General features: G+C 36.7%; 1 protein-coding gene across 3 annotated transcripts in view; it reads right to left on the reverse strand.

Moving 5' to 3' along the window:
• The window catches only part of LOC138332092 (piwi-like protein 1), a 39,772-nt gene that overhangs the window by 9,617 nt on the left and 8,987 nt on the right, over window positions 1-21,168 (reverse strand). For all 3 annotated transcript variants that reach the window (XM_069280042.1, XM_069280043.1, XM_069280041.1), the window contains exons 2-12: window positions 14,265-14,411; window positions 13,818-14,064; window positions 13,213-13,427; window positions 12,565-12,689; window positions 11,930-12,010; window positions 11,450-11,653; window positions 6,086-6,194; window positions 4,946-5,069; window positions 4,639-4,756; window positions 1,856-1,973; window positions 1,101-1,288 (exon numbers count right to left, since the gene is read on the reverse strand). In XM_069280042.1, the coding sequence (XP_069136143.1) occupies window positions 1,101-1,288; window positions 1,856-1,973; window positions 4,639-4,756; window positions 4,946-5,069; window positions 6,086-6,194; window positions 11,450-11,653; window positions 11,930-12,010; window positions 12,565-12,689; window positions 13,213-13,427; window positions 13,818-14,064; window positions 14,265-14,381 (1,646 nt within the window). In that variant the 5' untranslated portion in view covers window positions 14,382-14,411. The remainder of the gene's footprint in view (window positions 1-1,100; window positions 1,289-1,855; window positions 1,974-4,638; window positions 4,757-4,945; window positions 5,070-6,085; window positions 6,195-11,449; window positions 11,654-11,929; window positions 12,011-12,564; window positions 12,690-13,212; window positions 13,428-13,817; window positions 14,065-14,264; window positions 14,412-21,168) is intronic.

Genomic DNA, 21,168 nt, shown 5'->3' on the forward strand with positions numbered 1-21,168 from the left:
GTTTAGCGCCTTCGAGCACTTATCCTTCAGATGTTTGATATGTGGAACAAAGGACAGTTTCGAATCAAATATTAGTCCAAGAAATTTAGTTTGTTCAACTACTGGAATTTTAATTCCATTGAGTGTGAGGTCAGGATCATTGTGTGGTTTTCGTTTTTGACAGAAGTGCATACAGACAGTTTTTGATCTTGAAAATCTAAAGCCATTTTCGTCAGCCCAATTTTGTAATTTGCCTAAACATTGTTGTAGTTGCCGTTCTATAGTGTGCATGTTTTTTGATCTGTAACAGATCAAGAAATCATCCACAAATAGAGACCCTTCCGTAGATTGGCCAAGACATTTGGTTATGCTGTTAATTTTTAGTCCAAAAAGTGTGACGGACAAGATACCACCCTGAGGGACGCCCATCTCCTGTGTTTCTGTTTCTGAATAAGTTGAACCCGTTCGAACTTTGAAATGCCTGTCAGATATAAAATTTGATATAAACTTTGGCAAATTACCACGTATACCGATATCATGGAGATCGTTCATGATTCCATATTGCCAAGTTGTGTCGTATGCCTTTTCAAGGTCAAAGAATACGGCCACAAGATGTTCTTTCTTGGCAAATGCTTCTCGTATAAATGTTTCTAGTCTAACTAAGTGGTCTACCGTTCCCCTGCGGTTTCTAAAGCCGCTTTGCAAAGGACTTAAAATATTGTTTGATTCAAGGAACCAAACTAATCTGGTATTTATCATACGTTCTAGAGTTTTACAAATACAACTCGTCAATGAAATAGGACGATAGTTATTGGCATCAGTAGCATCTTTCCCGGGCTTCGGAAGGGGTATAATAGTAGATTCCTTCCAAGACTCGGGAATTTTGCCAGAAGAGTAAACTTGATTAAATATAGTTAAAAGACATTTTAGTTAAGAGTCTGGTAATTGTTTTAAAAAGATATATGGAACAGCATCTAATGATAAATCAGTTACAATGCATATGTATTTCATAAGCACATTGGTCCCCCTCATCCCTTCAGTCTGTCCTTCATAAAGAGTACCTTAAACTTAGTATTTCATAGAAGAGAGTTATATAAATTCCAAATAACCAGTGTACTTACTGTTTGGGACGGTTGATGTTCATGCCCATCGGTGGTCCAACTCTGCCCAGTGTGTTTACCAGGTCATTAGCATTGCCGCTGTCACGTCTCGTGAAACAGATCACCCAGTTGGTGAGTGCCACGCTGGTCACAAGCTGTTTACCACGGAGGTCTCTGCTCCAGTCGGCATCTTCTTGTTTGTAGTTGCACTGTAAAATTTGTATCAGGTTGAAGATTCATAACAAGCATGGCTTTTTGTCAAGATATTCAAGATATTCAACAACTAATACCCCCTTATCTTAAACCATGGCAACCAAACGCTCCTCCATTTTTGTTTCTATGATAACAATTATTGAAGCATGTGGCAAGTCAAATGACATTCACATGTAACAACTCTTATTTGTTGCGTCCTCCAGTCTATGTAAAATTAATTGAAATTTGATGCAAATTCTCAAATTCCAAGCAAAGATTTTGAAAAATTTTGATTTGAAAAAAAATTCCACTGATTTTCATTGAAATTGAAAATGTGATTTTCATGCAAACTGAAAGCAACTAATGCACGACTAGTAGTAAAATTTGGAATAGGTTACAGTATTTCAGATTTTCTCCATAAAATATAATTTCAACTCCAATGTTACCTAAATTTTTAATTTCATTTCAGTACTTAAAATCAAATTATTTAGCACACATGATAAAATATGTTTAATTATTTAACAGCTCGTCAACATATATGTAATTAAGAACTACTTAATTAAGACCTGTCTAGAGATACATACAGCAGCATTGGAAGCCAGGTAAATGACTTCCTTAGGCAGCACTCTCCCTTTCAGCTCTAAAAGGCTCTGTGAAAACCTCAGTCGCCAGCCCTGAAGTTCTTTTACCACGGCTGGTGTTCTGAAACAAGATTAATTTCATATTGAAACATCGTGTTTTAAAAGACATCACTTTCAATTTTACCTATCTATCAGAAATCAGTTTAGTGTTCACCTTTACATAGTTGGTACAGTGGAACCTCCCGAAACCGAACCTTCTCAAAACCAATCACCTCTAGAAACCGAACATGGATGTCATGTACGGAATGAATTCCTCTTTATTAATAGTATATAAAACTTCCCAAAACCGACCCCTCCCAATTCCGAATACCGGACCGATTTTGAGATCGGAATAGTCAAATGTAACTAAAATACACTTCTGAAAACCGGCCTTACCTGAGCGACACCGATAGATTGCATTGAGGTCTGATCAACCGACCGTGAAATACACACGTACCTGTACCATAGTTGTCGCATGCCATGTCCTGGGGCATGTATACAGATGTGAAGGCTATAGGTACACGGTAATTATACCCGAGATAGCGGTGAAATTATTTAATCATGTCTATTGTTTAGATATTTAACAAAAGTCTACCACGTGCACGCGGTTTGTTTACTGTATGAAAACAAGCAGAGCTAGTAATAAAGAGATAGTTTTGTATTCAAATCACACAGGTTTTTTATTTACATATGTCGTAAATTATCTGTATGAAGAAGCCAAAGCCATGTAATTGTTTTTAGAAAATGATTATGTCATATAATGACCGGCATCGACTGATCATCGTGTAATTAGACCATTTAATTTGATTCTTGACGTAACCGGAAGCGATCGGCCGTATGTAGGTTAGTGCAGACGAGAACATCCACAAGAACATTCACGCAACTAACTAACTAAACTACGTTTATAAAACGGTAACAAAATCAAGATTGTTGTAATCCATTCCTTTTAATCGTATGATTCTCTCTTTTGTGATAACATTCACATTAACAATCAATATCGGTCGGTTTTAACGAACACTAGGCATACATGCGGGTACACTAGTGTAAAAAACGACTTCCGATCGATTAAATCCGGATCGTAATGATCGGTATTCTGTTCACTTCTCCAAACCGAACCCTCTCTAAACCGGCCGAAATTATGTGCACTGACCATGATCGGTTTCGGGAGGTTCCGCTGTACCTGACAATTAGAACATGTGAAAGAACATTCTTTTTTGTACAAATATTGTTTGAAAATATTATCCCATGAGAGCATATTATCATTGTTGTATTTGCCTATGTGTTTCAATAATAAAGAAACCACATACTGTCAATGGAGACGTTAAATAGTAAATGGGTCAGTGTTGTTGAACCAAATTATTTTCTCCTTAAAAAAAGATTGCCTCCCTCCCTAGATTATTCAATTTCATATTCAATTTTCTTTCCATTACTTTCATATCATAAAAAGAATTCCAGTTTCATTTTCAAAATTGATTAACAATCAATTTCAAATACATATATTTTCACTTTTTTTTTTACTACCCTTCAAATCTCTGTATTTTTTTTGTGTTTAATTTTTTTACTGTAATCAAACTGGAAACATCAGATTCTACATATACAGAGGACTCAACCTTATCGAAAAATGGTTATTTGAATATTTCAGTTCCTTGTATAAAATTCTGCGGTCCGGATTTTTTCCTTCTTTATCCGTTTTTCAACTCCGTGGATTTGCATCCACTTTTTACATCACCTCCAGTTATACGAATAAAATATCTGGGAAATTCTAAAAATATGATAGAATATTTTTCAATTTTGCAATATGTTTTCAGCAAAATTCGCCCATATATGTTTTAAGATACTTCACCTTTACTAAAAATTAGCATGATGACAAATTAATGTTATCGTATGGCTTGTTATTTTATGCATTTGACGCTGATACAATTTGGATTAGCAGGGGTAGATTGTTACTTTAGTATCATCACTGACTCAAACATCTAATTATAACATTTGCACTTTCAAATGTTTATTTATTAATGCAAGGTACCTTAGTTCGCGATCGGTTGGAGAAACCATGCTTCCTTACAACCACCATTCATGGGTAGTCTCGTTCAACCAGACTCTTGTTGACGATACCAGACATGTGCGTATCAAGCGTCTCGTTGAACGGATATAGAAAGCATGATGCAAAGTCAGCATGCAATGAGTAGTTTTGTATGTAATATGTATACAAAAATACTTGCTACGTTGTTTCATTGTTGCTTGAATATGCATTAATTTCTGAAACATTATCAAGCTAGTTCCCCGCATCAAGCAACAATACTGGAAGAATTCTCAAAACACATTTAGGCCAAGTGAACGCATGGCTTTATCAAAGCTTCACATAAATATGTTCATTATTTTGGTTTAGAATTGATATATAAATATTTGCAGACACAACCATGTTAATTAAGTTATTGCATTTGTATCGATCATCAAACATTTCTCAAACAGATTCACGTGTGTCAACATTTAACAGTTGAATTATGAAATGAAATTTTCAGTAGAGAAAGCAAAATAAAATTCAGGAATACTTCAGAAATATCTGGTTTCTTAACATTACATTTGATTTGACCCCCCCCCCCCCCCCTTGAAATTTTACATATTTTTTTTCTCTTTCTTTTTTCTTTTCTATTTTCCTGTCATTGGCCGAACACTACAGAATACAATCTGTGGTTTTCCTTTATAAAACCTGGAATCCTTGTGTCATTAAAATGTTTTAATGTCCTTACGTGTTGATTTGGTTCATGAAACCAGACAGGGTGTTACATCTTCCCTCTGGAGCTATTCTTGTATGGGAGGCAACATCTCTCATCACGGAGAAATCACTACGCACATCATCTGACAGACCTGTATAATCAGAGAAATCACTGATCAGGACTCCAATTTAAATACTACTCTTACCCATACATGTTCAGGCAATGGAAGACTTTCTACAATATCGACAATCTTATCAAAAAAAACTGCCCCACAGGTGAATCAAAATATGTCTAAATTGTAAATTTTACAAATTTCAAAACATATTTTTATTATCCCTACCTGTGAGTATACACAATTCGGGTACCAGCAAGATTTTTTCTGGACGGCCCATCTTCACCTCTCGGGGTTTAGCACGGCTCACCAACATGGGCTGCTGATCGTCTCGGATCACCTTATCATAAGCCTGAGAGCAATACAGAAATCTTAGAAAACTTTTCAATACACCTGGGATTCAAAGTTAGGGTACTAATCCAACCACTATACCAAGGTCTCAAAACAATTTACAAATCATAACTTTTTATGAAATCAATACCATGTAAATCAATTAATTTTCCTTTCCATTATAAAAAACTGATCTAAAATAATAAGATATCAAAATGAAAATAAATCATAAATAAACAGTCTGAGTGAAATTGCATTGATCAACACTAATGCTGGTCTGTTCGACAGAGTCTAGCAAAAATCTAATGGGTCTTCCTAAAGATACGACGCTGGTGGTCCGTCAGTCCACCTTGAAATCTATGTTTTCATCTAAAAACAGGAGCAGACAATTTTGTATTTTTCTTCAGTGAAAAAAGTTATTTACTTTACACCATTACCACCATTGAAAAGTTTGAGCTTCTAATTTTACTTAAAGTGAAAAATATGAAAAATAATTAATTGCATCCCGAAAAAATTCCGTGGTACTTTATCTTATATAGAATGAAGTAATGATTGCGAATGCACCAAAGGCAAAATAAATTATTTTATATTATTTTTTGTGTTAATTAGGCATATATATACACGATTAAACACCAATTATTGTTCAAATGATGAATATCATTTATGCTCTGTCGGCGGTGGAGCATCTTTAAGAGATCTGATGCTACATAGTCTTTGTCATTATTGGAGAAACACAAATCTATATCAATGCATTTATTAAAATTGTAATCATGTAAAATCTTTGTTTTGTTTTCTTCATCAATAATGAAATTTACTGAACGGTCAGCTCTTTAAAAACAAACAAAAAATTCTTTTTAGTCAATCTATAACAATCTGTAAATAACAACAAAACCATTTTTATGGAGGATATTGTAGAAGTATTTTTTCTGTGTGATTTTCAGGTCTACCTGTATGGCTGTAGGTCTACCTAAATCAAAGTCCATGTAGACCTGCTGTCTAAATGATAAGAAAAGTGTCTAACACTGAATTGGTATTTACTTTTAGATAATACTCTTTGAAACTGATTTCTCCCTCGCGCCTGGCAAAGGTACTGTCTGGATGGATGTCCCAATCTATGTCGTCAACACGGTATGTCTTGTTGTTATATCTGAAATATTAAAATTATGTGGTTCATGATATCATTCATTGAAACCAGTTTAATTCGTTAAGTATTTTTGATTTTGACAGCTCTAACAAGCAAGTTTTTAGTATCGTGTCGGGGCTTATTCTGTAGTGTATTTTGGGGCCAATATAAAGCCCATGAATACACACACCACATTGCTGATTTATTACATAACTTTAATGGATATTTAAAAACATCACAGAAAAACAAGAGGCCCAGAGGGCCTGTATCGCTCACCTGGTTTGTAATGCCAAGTCATGTTCTGAATACAGGTTCATTGTTTCTTTTCTGAAGGAATTTGAATATTTACCTCCGATTTCCCATATTGGGCCACACCTCTCCTGCCCCTGGGGGGTAAGAGCCAAAATTTATACAAGTTCTGTTTCCCTTCCAAAAAGGATGTTTGTGGCCAAATTTGGTTACAATCCATGCAGAACTCTAGGACAAGTAGCGATTTATAGGATTTAACCTCTATTTCCCCTATTGGGCCCTGCCCCCAGGGGGTCAGAGCCAAAATTTATACAAGTTCTGTTCCCCTTTCCCCAAGGATGTTTGTGGCCAAATTTGGTTACAATCCATGCAAAACTCTAGGACAAGTAGCGATTTATAGGATTTACCTCTATTTCCCCTATTGGGCCCCGCCCCTCCTGCCCCCTGGGGGTCAGAGCCAAAATTTATGCAAGCTCTGTTCCCCTTCCCCCAAGGATGTTTGTGGCCAAATTTGGTTACAATCCATGCAGAACTCTAGGACAAGTAGCGATTTATAGGATTTACCTCTTTTTCCCCTATTGGGCCCCGCCCCTCCTGCCCCCGGGGGGGTCAGAGGCCAAAATTTATACAAGTTCTGTTCCCCCTCCCCCAAGGATGTTTGTGGCCAAATTTGGTTACAATCCATGCAGAACTCTATGACTAGTAGCGATTTAAAGGATTTACCTCTATTTCCCCTATTGGGCCCCGCCCCTCCTGCCCCGGGGGGTCAGAGCCAAAATTTATACAAGTTCTGTTCCCCCTTCCCCAAGGATGTTTGTGGCCAAATTTGGTTACAATCCATGCAGAACTCTATGACTAGTAGCGATTTAAAGGATTTACCTCTATTTCCCCTATTGGGCCCCGCCCCTCCTGCCCCAGGGGGGTCAGAGCCAAAATTTATACAAGTTCTGTTCCCCCTCCCCCAAGGATGTTTGTGGCCAAATTTGGTTACAATCCATGCAGAACTCTATGACTAGTAGCCATTTAAAGGAATTGTTGACGGACAGACGGACGACGGACGGACGGACGGACGGACGGACGACGGACGGACGGACGACGGACGCCGCGCCATGACATAAGCTCACCGGCCCTTTGGGCCAGGTGAGCTAAAAATGAAAAAAAAGAGAGCTAAGCATAGTTTAGCTTCACTAAGTTTCACAACCTCTGAATCCTACACCCTGAAATGAATCCTGCAACAATTAGGTGTGTTTAGGTGATAATGATTTCCTTTAGCTATGTTTAAAGTTTGGTTAGGATTGGATTTATAGTTTTTGAGAAACAGATCTAAACACAAAACTTAAATGTCAAGTCTTATAAATAGTTCAGCATCCCTAAATTTTACAGCCTCTGATATGAGTCCTGCATTAATTAGATGGGTTGAGGTGATAATGATGTCCTTTAGCTATGTTAAAAGTTTGGTTAGAAGTGGACTTAAACTTTTTGAGACACAGAGCTAAATGCTTAACTTTAAAGTGAAATGTTGACGACAATGCCGCTTGAAAAGCAACACCATAGTTTCGCCTTCGCAAACTATCGTAACGGACGATACAAAAATAAGCACCAAATTTAATTAAAATTTGGACTACCCTTTGATACAAGAGGCCCATGGGCCTTAGCGGTCACCTGATATCAGATACAGAATGAAACAAAGACATGCATATAAACACTATATATTTGCCCATCAGGCCCTTGAAGTCAGTCAGTGATTTTATAAATTTGACTTTTTAATCTATGAAGATTATTTGGTTACATCAAATCTGTGAATTCAGAAGTAAGACTTTTGAAATGTTATCCATTTTGACCCCTTTTGGCCCAACCCCTCTGGCCCCTGGGGGTCAGCCAGGACCAATTTGGATATGATGTTAAAATGCTATCTCAGGCTAATAATTCTAACCCAGATTGACTAATTTCCTATGAAAACTAAGCAAATAATGTTCCTAAATGTGTTTTTCCTATATAAACTATAGTAAACTTGACCCCCTCCCCAGAAGGGAAACATGAGACCCCAGGGTAATATTATTCACAATTTTTGTAAAGGACTTTAAGACCTTTCCATCTATGCAGAGTATTTGATTCTACCAGTTCCAGAATTTCAGAAGAAGATTTTTGAAGTTTTAGCCTATTTGACCCGTTTTGGCCCCGTCCCTAAGGCCCCTGGGGATCAGTCAATCATGGAAAATTTGGTAATAAGATTCAATGGCCATCACATAGGGATAATTCTGACAACAATTGACTATAAATTTCCTATTATAATGACTAAATAATGCTCAAAAATGTGTTTTCCCTATATAAACTACAGTAAACTTAACCCCCTCCCCAGGGGGAAACCTGAGACCCAAGGGTGATATAATTCACAATTTTCACAAAACACCTTAAGACCTGTCCATCTATGAAGAGTATTTGATTCTACCATTTCCAGTATTTAAGAAGAAGATTTTTAAAGTTTTAGCCTATTTGCCCCTTTTGGCCCCACACCTCTGCCCCGAGGGGGTTGACCAGGACCAACATAGATATAATATTAAAATGTTATCTCAGGCTAATAATTCTAAACAAGTTTGACTCATTTCCTATGAAAATTGAGCAAAAAATGCTCATAAATGTGTTTTCTCTATATAAGCTTTAGTAAACTTGACCCCCTCCCCAGGGGGAAACATGAGACCCCATGGTCATATAATTCACAATTTTCATAAAACACCCTAAGACCTGTCCATCTATGAGGAGTATTTGATTCTACCATTTCCAGTATTTAAGAAGAAGATTTTTAAAGTTTTAGCCTATTTGCCCCTTTTGGCCCCACACCTCTGCCCCGAGGGGGTTGACCAGGACCAACATAGATATAATATTAAAATGTTATCTCAGGCTAATAATTCTAAACAAGTTTGACTCATTTCCTATGAAAATTGAGCAAAAAATGCTCATAAATGTGTTTTCTCTATATAAGCTATAGTAAACTTGACCCCCTCCCCAGGGGGAAACGTGAGACCCCAGGGTCATATAATTCACAATTTTCATAAAACACCTTAAGACCTTTCCATCTATGAAGAGTATGTGATTTAGAGCTGTTATCGTAGAGAAAATGTGCATCGCGATATTGTCAAAATTTGACGATATCGTCACGATAATATCGTGATTTTTGCCGAGTAAAATATAAAAGGAATTTATGGAAATATAAGTCATGTTTGGGGGACCAATCATGAAAGTACAATAAAGAGTGAAATTTGTAAATAAACAAAGTGAAACATTCATCAAAACAAACATTTATTTGTTATACTTTTAATTAGATGTTTGTTTACAAGTCAATCAGATTCTATCCGTGTCCGACAGTGCAATGTTTTTGTTTCCTTTCCAACTAACACATGATGGGTTACGGCTGACGACGATATCGTCGATATAAGTTTTTTTAACGATATCGTTGTCTCTTCTCTACAATCGAGATAATGCGATGCCGATATATGATAACAGCTCTAATGTGATTCTATCAGTTCCAGAATTTCAGAAGAAGATTTTTGAAATTATAGCCTATTTGACCCCTTTTGATCTCGCCCCTAAGGCCCCTGGGAATCAGTCATGGAAAATTGGTTAATAGGATTCAATGGCCATCTCATACTGATAATTCTGACAATATTTGACTCATTTCCTATTACAAATGATCAAATAATACTCAAAAATGTGTTTTCCCTATATAAACTATAGTAAACTTAACCCCCTCCCCAGGGGGAAACCTGAGACCCCAGGGTCATATAATTCACAACTTTTGTAAAGGACCTTAGGACCTTTCTTCTATAAAGAGTATTTAATTCCATCACATCTGTGAGTGGAGAAGAAGATTTTTGAAATTTTAGTCAATTTTACCCCTTTTGGCCCCTCCCATAGCTCCCTGGGGTATGGGGACCATATAATTCACAATTTTGATTGACCTTATGCCTTAGAAGGTTTGTGCAAAATTTCATTGAAAATGCTTCAGCGGTTTTGGAGAAGAAGTCGAAAATGTAAATTGTTTACGGACATACGACGCACGACAACGGACAAAAGGCGATTAGAATAGGTCACTTGAGACTTCGTCTCAGGTGACCTAAAAATTAGCGAGTCAAAAATCAATTGCAAAAGAAATGAAATAGTTCAGAAACCAGATTGGTTATAATATATTCAGTCTGTGTTTAATTAGAATTAAGTGAAAATGATACTTCAACAAGGACATAGTCATTCTGATCCCCCGCCAATGGAGATATCAAAGCTGAAGTAAGTTTGATTGTGGAGACTTATGTGTATGAAAAAAACCCAGGAAAAACGAAGTTGAGCTAAAGAAAGATATACACAAAGATGGGTGGAGTTTTGCAAAGTAACATTTACCATTTACCATGATATTTTCAGCAATGTTTCCATGGTTACAGAAAAAAGCACAAAAAGTGAAAACCTAAAAATAGCAAAAGGCACTACTAGACCACAAGAACAATGTGTCTATGAAGTTTCATGGAAACATCTCTGCTGGTATTAGAGTTGTGCTCCGGAAACGATTCTTACACAAAAATCTGCCATTTTCAGCAATGTTTCCATGGTTACAGAAAAAAGTACAAAAAGTGAAAACCTTATAATAGCAAAAGGCACTACTAGACCATAAGACTAATGTGCCAATGGAGTTCCGTGCATATATCTCAACCGGTTTTCCAGTTATGCTGCGGAAACGAACCTGGTACAAAAATATGATATTTTCAGCAATGTTTCCATGGTTATGGAAAAAGTGCATGAAATGAAAACCTAAAAATAGCAAAAGGCACTACTAGACCATAAGAACAATGTGTCTATGAAGTTTCGTGGAATTATATCTACTGGTTTTAGAGTTATGCTCCGGAAACCATTCGTACGGATGGACGGACAGACGGAACCCATTTGTATATCCCCCGCCAACTTTGTTGGGCGGGGGATAAAAAAGGGTAAAGGGTACTTATTGGGTTAAATATGGTATACCTTATTGAATGATGCGACAAAATTACCTGGTAAGGACGATACTTCCAACAAACTTTTTGGTGCATCTGTCCACAAAGGATTCCCCACTGCGGTCATTGGTGTTGTAGATGTCGTACATCATGTCCAGTACTGTGTCTATCCTCATGATTTTATGGGAGATGTCAGCACACAACATGGCCTTGTTTTCGTATTGGAGGATGGATGTTATAAACCCAGGCACCACTCGAAGTCTGCAAAATTATATACTAGAAATTATTGTACACTCGTTGAATTTCATGGGTGCGATTTACAGTTTAGAACACAATTGGTTATTTTCGCAAAGTTTTCTTGGTAACATCGACACATGAAAGCATCATCCAAACAAACAACTGTTATGGATGAATCTGCAAATTTAGTGAAATGAAGAATCCCATAAATATTAGCAACAATACAATAAATCTGTTTCGTAAGTAATTAATTTAATCATTTTACAATCATTTTTGAATTTGATGAAGGAGGAAACCTACTTGTGTTGTGTGATATCGACTGCAAGGTCCATGTTAAAGTAGTTCCTTCCAATTTGCTGCATGTTGATGAGGTTCAAAATCCTGCAGAAATATTAAATAATTAATTTATCAAAATCTAAAATCACTTTATGGTTACTGATGAACAAAACATGTCATACATTTCGTTTCCAAAGAAAACTGAAAAAATTGTTTAACCCACGATTTAACCACAATCCTATATAAACATCATCCAAATAGCAGCTAAATAACACTATAAATATCTTTGGGCCAAGATGAAAAGGTTTCTGTTTTGTCTCTTTCTGTCATTGACTATATAAACCTGTTTGTATTGCATAGTTCTGTAAGTTTCTAAAGTCAATGATGATTAAAATATCATAACCGATACAAGCGTTTGTATATGCCACTGGAGATTAACAGAAGAATATTGCTAACAGACATCTTCTATTATTGTTTTTCAAAGGTTGGTGTCACTAAAACACAGCGAAGTCGATTTAACGGCAGAGGACAGTAACTTCTAGTACTGTGAGCTCAGTTGTAAATTTCACAAGGCGCAAGTAAACAGACTCCACACCGAATAACAAAAGCAAGAGAACCTTGCACTTAAAACTGACAAGACACATAGAAATTAGAATTACCTTTTGAAGATGACATTGTACAAATGTAAACACTGGGGACTGGTGCTGTGAAAGGTGTTTGTAAGCTTGATGGTAATGCGGATATTTTCACTATCTCGCTTGGTCTGACTGAAAACTTCAGTCACCTGGAAAGAAACAAGGACATAATTAGTAGGATTAACCTTTGTGTAGGTGGAATAAAGTAATTTGACCAAACCACTGGTCTGGAACATGTACATTCTCTTTTGCAACTTTTGTCCATCTTATTTTTAAAATAACAATATTCCCACCAGGAAAGATATGACAGAATTTTTGCATTTGTAATTTTGAAGTAGTTTCACAATGGGCATGTGATAGGAAAATTTGTCAAATTGTTCACCTCAGACTGTTTTATTCCAGAATTTCTGAAGGTCCAGTACTAATGCAGGGTAATCCCATCCAAGGGAATTCAGTTAGGTTTACTACAATCACACTTTTAAGCATCTTATAACCCAGAAATGGTCCAAACTAGTCTAAATATCAAAGCTGGACTTGGCCAGAAAGGTTGATACCATATCACAACCCCAATTTCAAGTCAACATGAATATAAGCTTTCAATTAAATTTATCTTTGTGCAACACATAACAAGTTAAACATATCTATACAAAATAATGTGCGTGATCTATGTACCTCTTGTGGGAGTCTGTGGGGCAGATACAGGATCATTCCATCAAAGACTCGAGTTGGTCCTAGAAGATCGGCATGTGTGAATAACAGTCCTGCCCTCATCTTACGACTGTCTATCATAGGGTTAAAGTCAACATGATACTGATAAAGAGACCAGTCATCATCACAATCAAAAGTGAAGAAGTTTGTTGCTAGAGGCAACGGAGTTCCAGAGCTTCCTAAAAGGAAAGTTGAAATAACATTTTACAAGCAAATATGTAGTTTATGTACACATTTGTATATGTTACAGTGTGACCTAAAAATCATCTTCAATAAGATAATCACAAACATGTTTAAGTTAAAATTCCTAGAAACTTAAAAGGTATACCAGCAAACATCTTTACTGGTTGCTCCACCAGTACTAACAGATGGAATTGAACAAGGATTCTTCATTCCGAAATTGTACAACTGATTATTTAAATTCACAAAGTTCAGCTTGACATCAGTCTCAAGTTAAGGTAGATAGATCAGCTAGAAGACTTTCAAAATCACCATTTATATCTTTATGCAAGTTGCTCAGCAAGCATTATCTACACAGTAACTTTGTCACCATTCAAAATCATAGTTACCCTTTTTGTCTGTGATATGAGCTGGGCGAGTATTAACATCTGTGTAACGAAAGTCTGCCCTCCGTTTTCCTATTTGTCTGGCATCTCCAGTTCCTACACGGAGCTGTGCCATTTCCTCTACTGGGGCTCTCGGTGCATCTCCTGCGCCTGGCCTTGGAGCAGATGCTCCCCCGCGGTAACTTGCTCTACCACTTCCTGCTACACTGGTCGCTCCACCAGGTGTTGGAGCTGGGGCAGCCGCAGTCGGCTGGAATATAGAAAGACATTAAGTCGTCGGATATTTAATGTGTTTAATGCGACAATTTAGCACCACTAGGATTAAAACAGGAGGGATATATATGGGAGCTAAAATAATGCATTTTTGTTTTACAAATACATGTGAATTTATGTTTATCAGATACTGAAAAATAACATTAAACAGAGACTGATTGTTCCTACAAGTCTTACCTGTTGAACTTGTTGGACTCGCTGCTGTTCCTCTCCAGGGCGCCGTGAAGGTTCTTCCTGAGGGGTAGCACTTCCACGCGATCGTCCCCTCGAACGTCCTCTGGCCCGTCCCGACATCTTGCAGGTCTTCTTTGTTTGAGGTTATTTCTGCAGATACAGAGAAATACTATGTAATCTGGATAAAAAAATAATATATAATCTGGATAAAACTCATAGCCTTTATCAACGTAAAGTAAAGTTTCCCACAGCCCCAATTAGCATGGTGCTGCGCCCTGCCCTTTTTACCTGACTCTATGCCCCTATAACCTAATGCCATGCCCTAGTGTCCCCAGTACACTTTTACTTACTATTTAAACTACAAAAATACCAGGCAGTGGTTTCATAATTAAGTAAATAAAAGAGGTGTGACCACTCCCTGACCCCCTGATCAACACCCCAGTGGCCCTAATTAGCAGCCTTGGGTTATTTCCACCTTGGCTTGTGGTGTCTCTTCCACGTCTCTGTATTATGTGAGCTGAAGTCAAGCAGATGATGGGTAGCCTAGAAAACAATCAGCTGGCCTTTCAATAGGTTTTATGACTACAGCTAGTGAGCATTACTACAAAAACAAATACTGCTTACAACTGTAAATGATTTACTCCCGTTTTTAATGCTTAATTGTCCTATCTAAATCTGATGGATGTCAAAAGCCTTGCAATCGTAATGGCTGTCATTTTGGATGTATTGTAATAGTAGATCCAGATTTAGGCATACAATATTACAGGATTTTCCCATTAGTCGGTCACCTTTTTTAACAAGAGGCCCAAAGGGCCTAACGGTCATCTGACTACCTTGGCAATAGTAAAATTAATTATATATGGTGTCACTTTGTCAGGACCATGTCAGAATCATTTTCAATTTCTTTCAACAAATTTTATTTCAAACAAGAGGCCCAAGGGTCTTAACATATAGGAAATTAATTAGATATAGTGTCATGGTAGCCATCTTCGATTTGGGATCAACCAAAGATGTAACAATACTTTGTTGGGACCATGTCAGGATCATTTCATGCAAGTTTCAGCAAAATCGCACCGGTAGAACTTGAGAAGAAGTTCAAAATGTGTTTTCAAGATGGCGGATGTGGCGGTCATCTTAGATTTCAGATCGACCCGAAAAATAACAACACTTTGTCAGGACCATGTCAGGATCATTTCATGCAAGTTTCAGCCAAATCGCACTGGAAGAACTTGAGAAGAAGTTTAAAATGTGTTTTCAAGATGGCGGCCATCTTGGATTTCGGATCGACCCGAAAAATAACAACACTTGGTCGGGACCATATCAGTATCATTTCATGCAAGTTTCAGCAAAATTGCACCGGTAGAACTTGAGAAGAAGTTCAAAATGTGTTTTCAAGATGGCGGCTGTGGCGGCCATCTTAGATTTCGGATCAACCCGAATAATAACAACACTTTGTTGGCACCATGTCAGGATCACTTCATGAAAGTTTCAGCCAAATTGCACCGGTAGAACTTGAAAAGAAGTTCAAAATGTGTTTTCAAGATGGTGGCTGTGGCGGCCATCTTGGATTTTGGATCGACCCGAAAAATAACATCAATTTGTCAGGACCATATCCCTATCATTTCATGCAAGTTTCAGCCAAATTGCATCGGTAGAACTTGAGAAGAAGTTCAAAATGTGTTTTCAAGATGGCGGCTGTGGCGGCCATCTTAGATTTCAGATCTACCCGAAAAATAACAACACTTTGTCCGGACCATGTCAGGATCATTTCATGCATGTTTCAGCCAAATCGCATCAGTAGAACTTGAGAAAAAGATCAAAATGTGTTTTCCAGATGGCGGCTGTGGCGGCCATCTTGGATTTTCGGATCGACCCGAAAAATAACAACACTTGGTCGGAACCTTCCAAGGACCATTTCATGCAAGTTTCAGCTATATCGCAGCGGTAGAACTTAAGAAGAAGTTCAAAATGTGTTTTGAAGATGGCGGCTGTGGCGGCCATCTTGGATTACGGATTGACCCGAAAAATAACAACACTTTGTCGGGACCATATCAGTATCATTTCATGCAAGTTTCAGCCAAATCGCACTGGTAGAACTTGAGAAGAAGTTCAAAATGTGTTTTCAAGATGGCAGCTGTGGCGGCCTTCTTGGATTTCTGATCGACCCGAAAAATAACAACACTTGGTCGGGACCATCTGAGAATCATTCCAGGCAAGTTTCAGCTCAGTCACACTGGCGGAACTTGAGAAGAAGTTAAGAATGTGAAAAGTTAACTCACGGCGGACGGCGACAGACGAAACATGACGACTATAGGTCATCCTGACCCTTCGGGTCAGATGACCTTAAAATGCAAACGGTATTTTTTTTTTTTTTAGAATTTTGGTGTGAATTTATTTTTTGAAAAAATATATTAATAAAAAATTGATTAAAATAAATCAACTTTTTTCTCTCTCAGATTTACATTTTGAATACTAAATGGATACATGTACAATTATCTGTATTTTCTTAATTTAGTGTGCTTGTAAATTAATTATACTATAGTCATTATTATTAAACTTGTTATCTTATTCAGTGTTTGTAAATTAATTATACATAGTCATTATTATGAAACTTGTTATCTTATTCAATTCAATACAGTATTTTTTAATATTTCAATAAATATATATTAAAATAAAGGTAATTGGATTGAAATAAAGATGTATTTTTCATTTTTCCCATTCTTTTAATTAATGTAAATGAAATTTAGATCTTTCTTGTGAATCAATTATAGTCATTATCATATGATCGACAGATTGCAATTTCCAAAATCATTTTTTGTACTCAGAACAATATGAATAGATGTCCTGATATTACTTAGACCAAAAAAAAAGTTTGTTTAGGGTCACATGAGGCCAAAAAATAGGGTAGGTAGGTCAGATTTTTATTTTTTATTTCTAAATATTTTATACAATTTTCATGTCACAGATTTACTGCCCTATGTACTTGCATGATATTTTTAAATATGCATTAAAAAGTCAGTTTAAATTGTTCACCATACTTTAACATGCTGCTATACATGGCCTCTTTCTCTTTTACAAATCGTCTTTAATTTTTCTTTTTTTTTTTTCTTTGTTTCAATTTTGCAATATATATGTTAAGATTCTATATCTTTAATAATGGAAACACTTGCCTTTTAGTTTTTTATTTTCGCTTTGTAGACTTGTAGATATTTAGCATAATCTACACGCAGACTGCATATTGTCAAAGAAGTTTGAAATATAATAAATATGTACACTAACTTTGGATTGAAACAAAATATTTAATTTACAAGCAATATTTAACCCAGATAAAACCTCAACACTTTCACTCACCCGCACCACACAACATGCTAGCCATATACCTTGCTGAAAGTGGGCCACATGCCAAATATACCCACTGAAATGACCTAGAATATTGTGCCTGAGGTGTTAATTAATTGGTTATTGCCATTCATAATACAATTTTCATGTCTGGTTGGCGTTTTGCGTCTGTACCTCAGTTAGTTTGCCTTGGTTTGGCTCACCTGTCAGGCCGCTATTTTCCGAGTGTGTTTGATTGCAAAGTCCCAAGAGTTGGGGGTAAACCTAGGTAGGGATCAGAGGTCAGGACCCTAAACAGACATTTTTTTTTTTTTTTTTTGCCTAACTTTACACTGTAGTCAATGGAGAACACCTAAATTGTCATCTTGCAACAAAACGAGGCTACAGAATTTAATAGTTCATGTGCAGAAATAGTCTTAGAACAGGTTTTAACGCATCTAAAAATTATGACACCCTTTTTTTTAATATTAAATCTTATGTGATTACATTTCACGGAATCCTGCATTTGGGTAACTAAATGCAGGGCCGTGGAAAAAACTTTGAAATGTACTCGTCCCTCGGACAAGTGCTTCATTAAAATCTACTCGTCCGAAAGACATTTTCACTTGCCCGCAATATTTTTCAGATAAATAAGTATAAAATGATAACTCAAATGGGTGCTGGGTCGCGACCGCGACCAGTTATCGTTATCGTGCTAGTATTCTCAACACGCGCAATTTCCCGAAGTCGGAGCCAGCTGAGGAAGAAGTTGCAATGGTAAGATTATGTCCGTCAAAAAATCAGGTTTTTTTTAAATACCTTGTTTAAAACAGTATCCAGAATGCATATTTTCTATATTCTTATTAAATCCCACGTGTGCCTTGGGGGGCGGTGATAATACGCAGTAATGTCCATGCATTCACAAACAAGTCATTGTTTTTGTTTACATCAGCGTCTGTAAAATTGACGTCGCATCTCTGTATCCAAGCGTGCCCAAGCTTGGGGCGGGTAACTCTGATTTTATACCTTGCTCATTAATGGTCTTGTTAAAGTCCAAAAAACGAAGCAATTTTGCGATGTATTATGTAAAATGACGGTGAAATATTACACAATGTCATAATATTTTTTGATGCATAAGATTGATAAATAAATACATTAAACAAGAGATCCCAGAGGGATCTTGGCGCCCACCAAAGAATGATCTATATCTGACAAAGGAAAGATGGATCTTTTCTCTACTTCTTAAACTTTTCAAACATACTACACATAAAATTTGAGAGATCGCTTCAGTACCTTTTGAGATATAGCGGTAACAAACTTCAACTATCAAAATCAAAGATGACTCCTTGGCGGCCATATTGTTGATCAATCGGTCCCAAATCACAATATGCACAACTAGGGCCCCATTCAGTACTTTCTGAGAAATAGCGATAACAAACTTTGAATATAACAAGAGATCCCAGAGGGATCTTGGCACCCACCAAAGAATGATCTATGTCTGACAACAGAAAGAGGGATCTTTTCCCTGCTTTTCAAACTTTTACTAAATACTATATATGAAACTTGAAAAAGATCCTTTCAGTAATTTCTGAGATATGTAGCAGTAACAAACTTCAATTATCAAAATCCAAGATGGCTATATATACCTGTCGATCATCTTGCTGACCGATAGGTCCGAAAATGCACTAGACCCCTTCAGGAACCTGCACATGAAATTTGAGAAAGGTCCCTTCAGTACTTTCTGAGGAAATAGCAGTAACAAACTTTAACTATCAAAATCAAAGATGGCCGCCGTTCGGCCAATCTTGTTGACCGATCTGTCCCAAAATGCAATATGCACAACTAGGGTCCTAGGGGAACCTACATATGAAATTTGAGAAATATCCCTTCAGCACTTTCTGAGAATTAGCGGTAACAAACTTTAACTATCAAAATCCAAGATGGCCGCCGGTCGGCTATCTTGTTGACCGATCGCTCCCAAAATGCAATATGCACAACTAGGGTTCAAGGGGAACATGCATATGAAATTTGAGAGAGATCCCTTCAGTACTTTCTGGGAAATAGCGGTAACAAACTTTAACTACCAAAATCCAAGATGACGGTCGGCCATCTTGTTGACCGATCGGTCCCAAAATGCAATATGCACAACTAGGGCCCTAGGGGAACCTACATATTAAATTTGAGAAAGATTCCTTTCAGCTACTTTTTGAGAAATAGGGATATCAAACCTTAACTATCAAAATCCAAGATGGCCGCCTGGTCGGCCATCTTGTTCTTCGTATTGGTCCAAAATCTGCAATATGGCACAACTAGGGACCCTAGGGTAACCTACATGTGAAATTTGAACAAGATCCCTTTCAGTACTTTTTGAGAAATATCGATAAAAAACTTAAATGCCAAAATCAAAGATGGCCGCCTGGCGGCCATCTTGTTTTTCCGATCAGATTCAAAATCTGTATGGCACAACTAGGGACCAAGGATAACCTCCATGTGAAGTTTGAACAAAATCCCTTCAGTAGTTCTCAAGAAATATCGATAACAAACTTCAATTGCCAAAATCAAAGATCTATTTATAACCTTACCAAACCCACCAGAAAAATATTTAGCTACAGTAAATTCTTTATTATTCAATTTTTTGTGGAATGGTAAATGCCATAAGATCAAATCTGATGTTATGATTCAAAATTATGCAGATGGTGGGCTTAAGATGATTGACTTGTATGCTTTCATCCATTCATTAAAGTTAGGATGGGTTAGAAGATTATTCTCGTCTTCAGGCAAATGGTATCTGATTCCTCAAGTCAACTCTAGATTTAAATAAGATATATAAATTGTGTGGAAAGATTATGAAGGATGTGTATATCCATTTGTGTCTCGTAAAATTTGTGAAAGATATCCAGCATGTCGTAAATCAAATTATTCTGGAAAGATGTCTAAATAGACAAAGAGTATAATCTCACAAAGCATCTGGACAAAATCGATAATTATTCTGATAAAGAATTTGTGTTTTTTACCCCCAATGAGGTTATAGGTCAGGTATTTATAATTTTTAAATGATCTTGATGAATAAAGCTGACAATTTAAGAAATCTCGAATTTATACAAAAACCTGGAGACTAATTTTTTACAAAACCATTGACAAAATATTGTCCGCTTTAAGAAATCACTCGAAATAAAACCAGAGAAACTTTCATACCCAATTTTGTAGACAATTATAGAAATTTCTTTAAAAGCAAAAAAGTGGGGGATGTGAAAGACTTCTATAGGTTTATCATAACTCCATCAACAACTCCAACAGGTACTAGAAAATGGAATTTGAGCTTTAATTTTGATACAGAAATGTGGTTAAAAATATATACTCTTCCATTTAAGGTAACAAAAAATTCCAAATTGATATGGTTTCAAGTCAGAATTATTCATCATATATTACTTACTAATACCTTCCTTCATAAGATAGGAATAAATCCTAGTCCTATGTGTACTTTATGTAATACAGAAAGGGAGACAATTATACATTGCCTATGGGAATGCAAAGAGGTGCAAACTCTGCTTCAAAATTTTGAAACTTTATTAGATTTATTGTTTATTCC

This window comes from Argopecten irradians, chromosome 9, assembly GCF_041381155.1.
Source record: "Argopecten irradians isolate NY chromosome 9, Ai_NY, whole genome shotgun sequence".
In the NCBI taxonomy this organism is placed as follows: domain Eukaryota; kingdom Metazoa; phylum Mollusca; class Bivalvia; order Pectinida; family Pectinidae; genus Argopecten; species Argopecten irradians.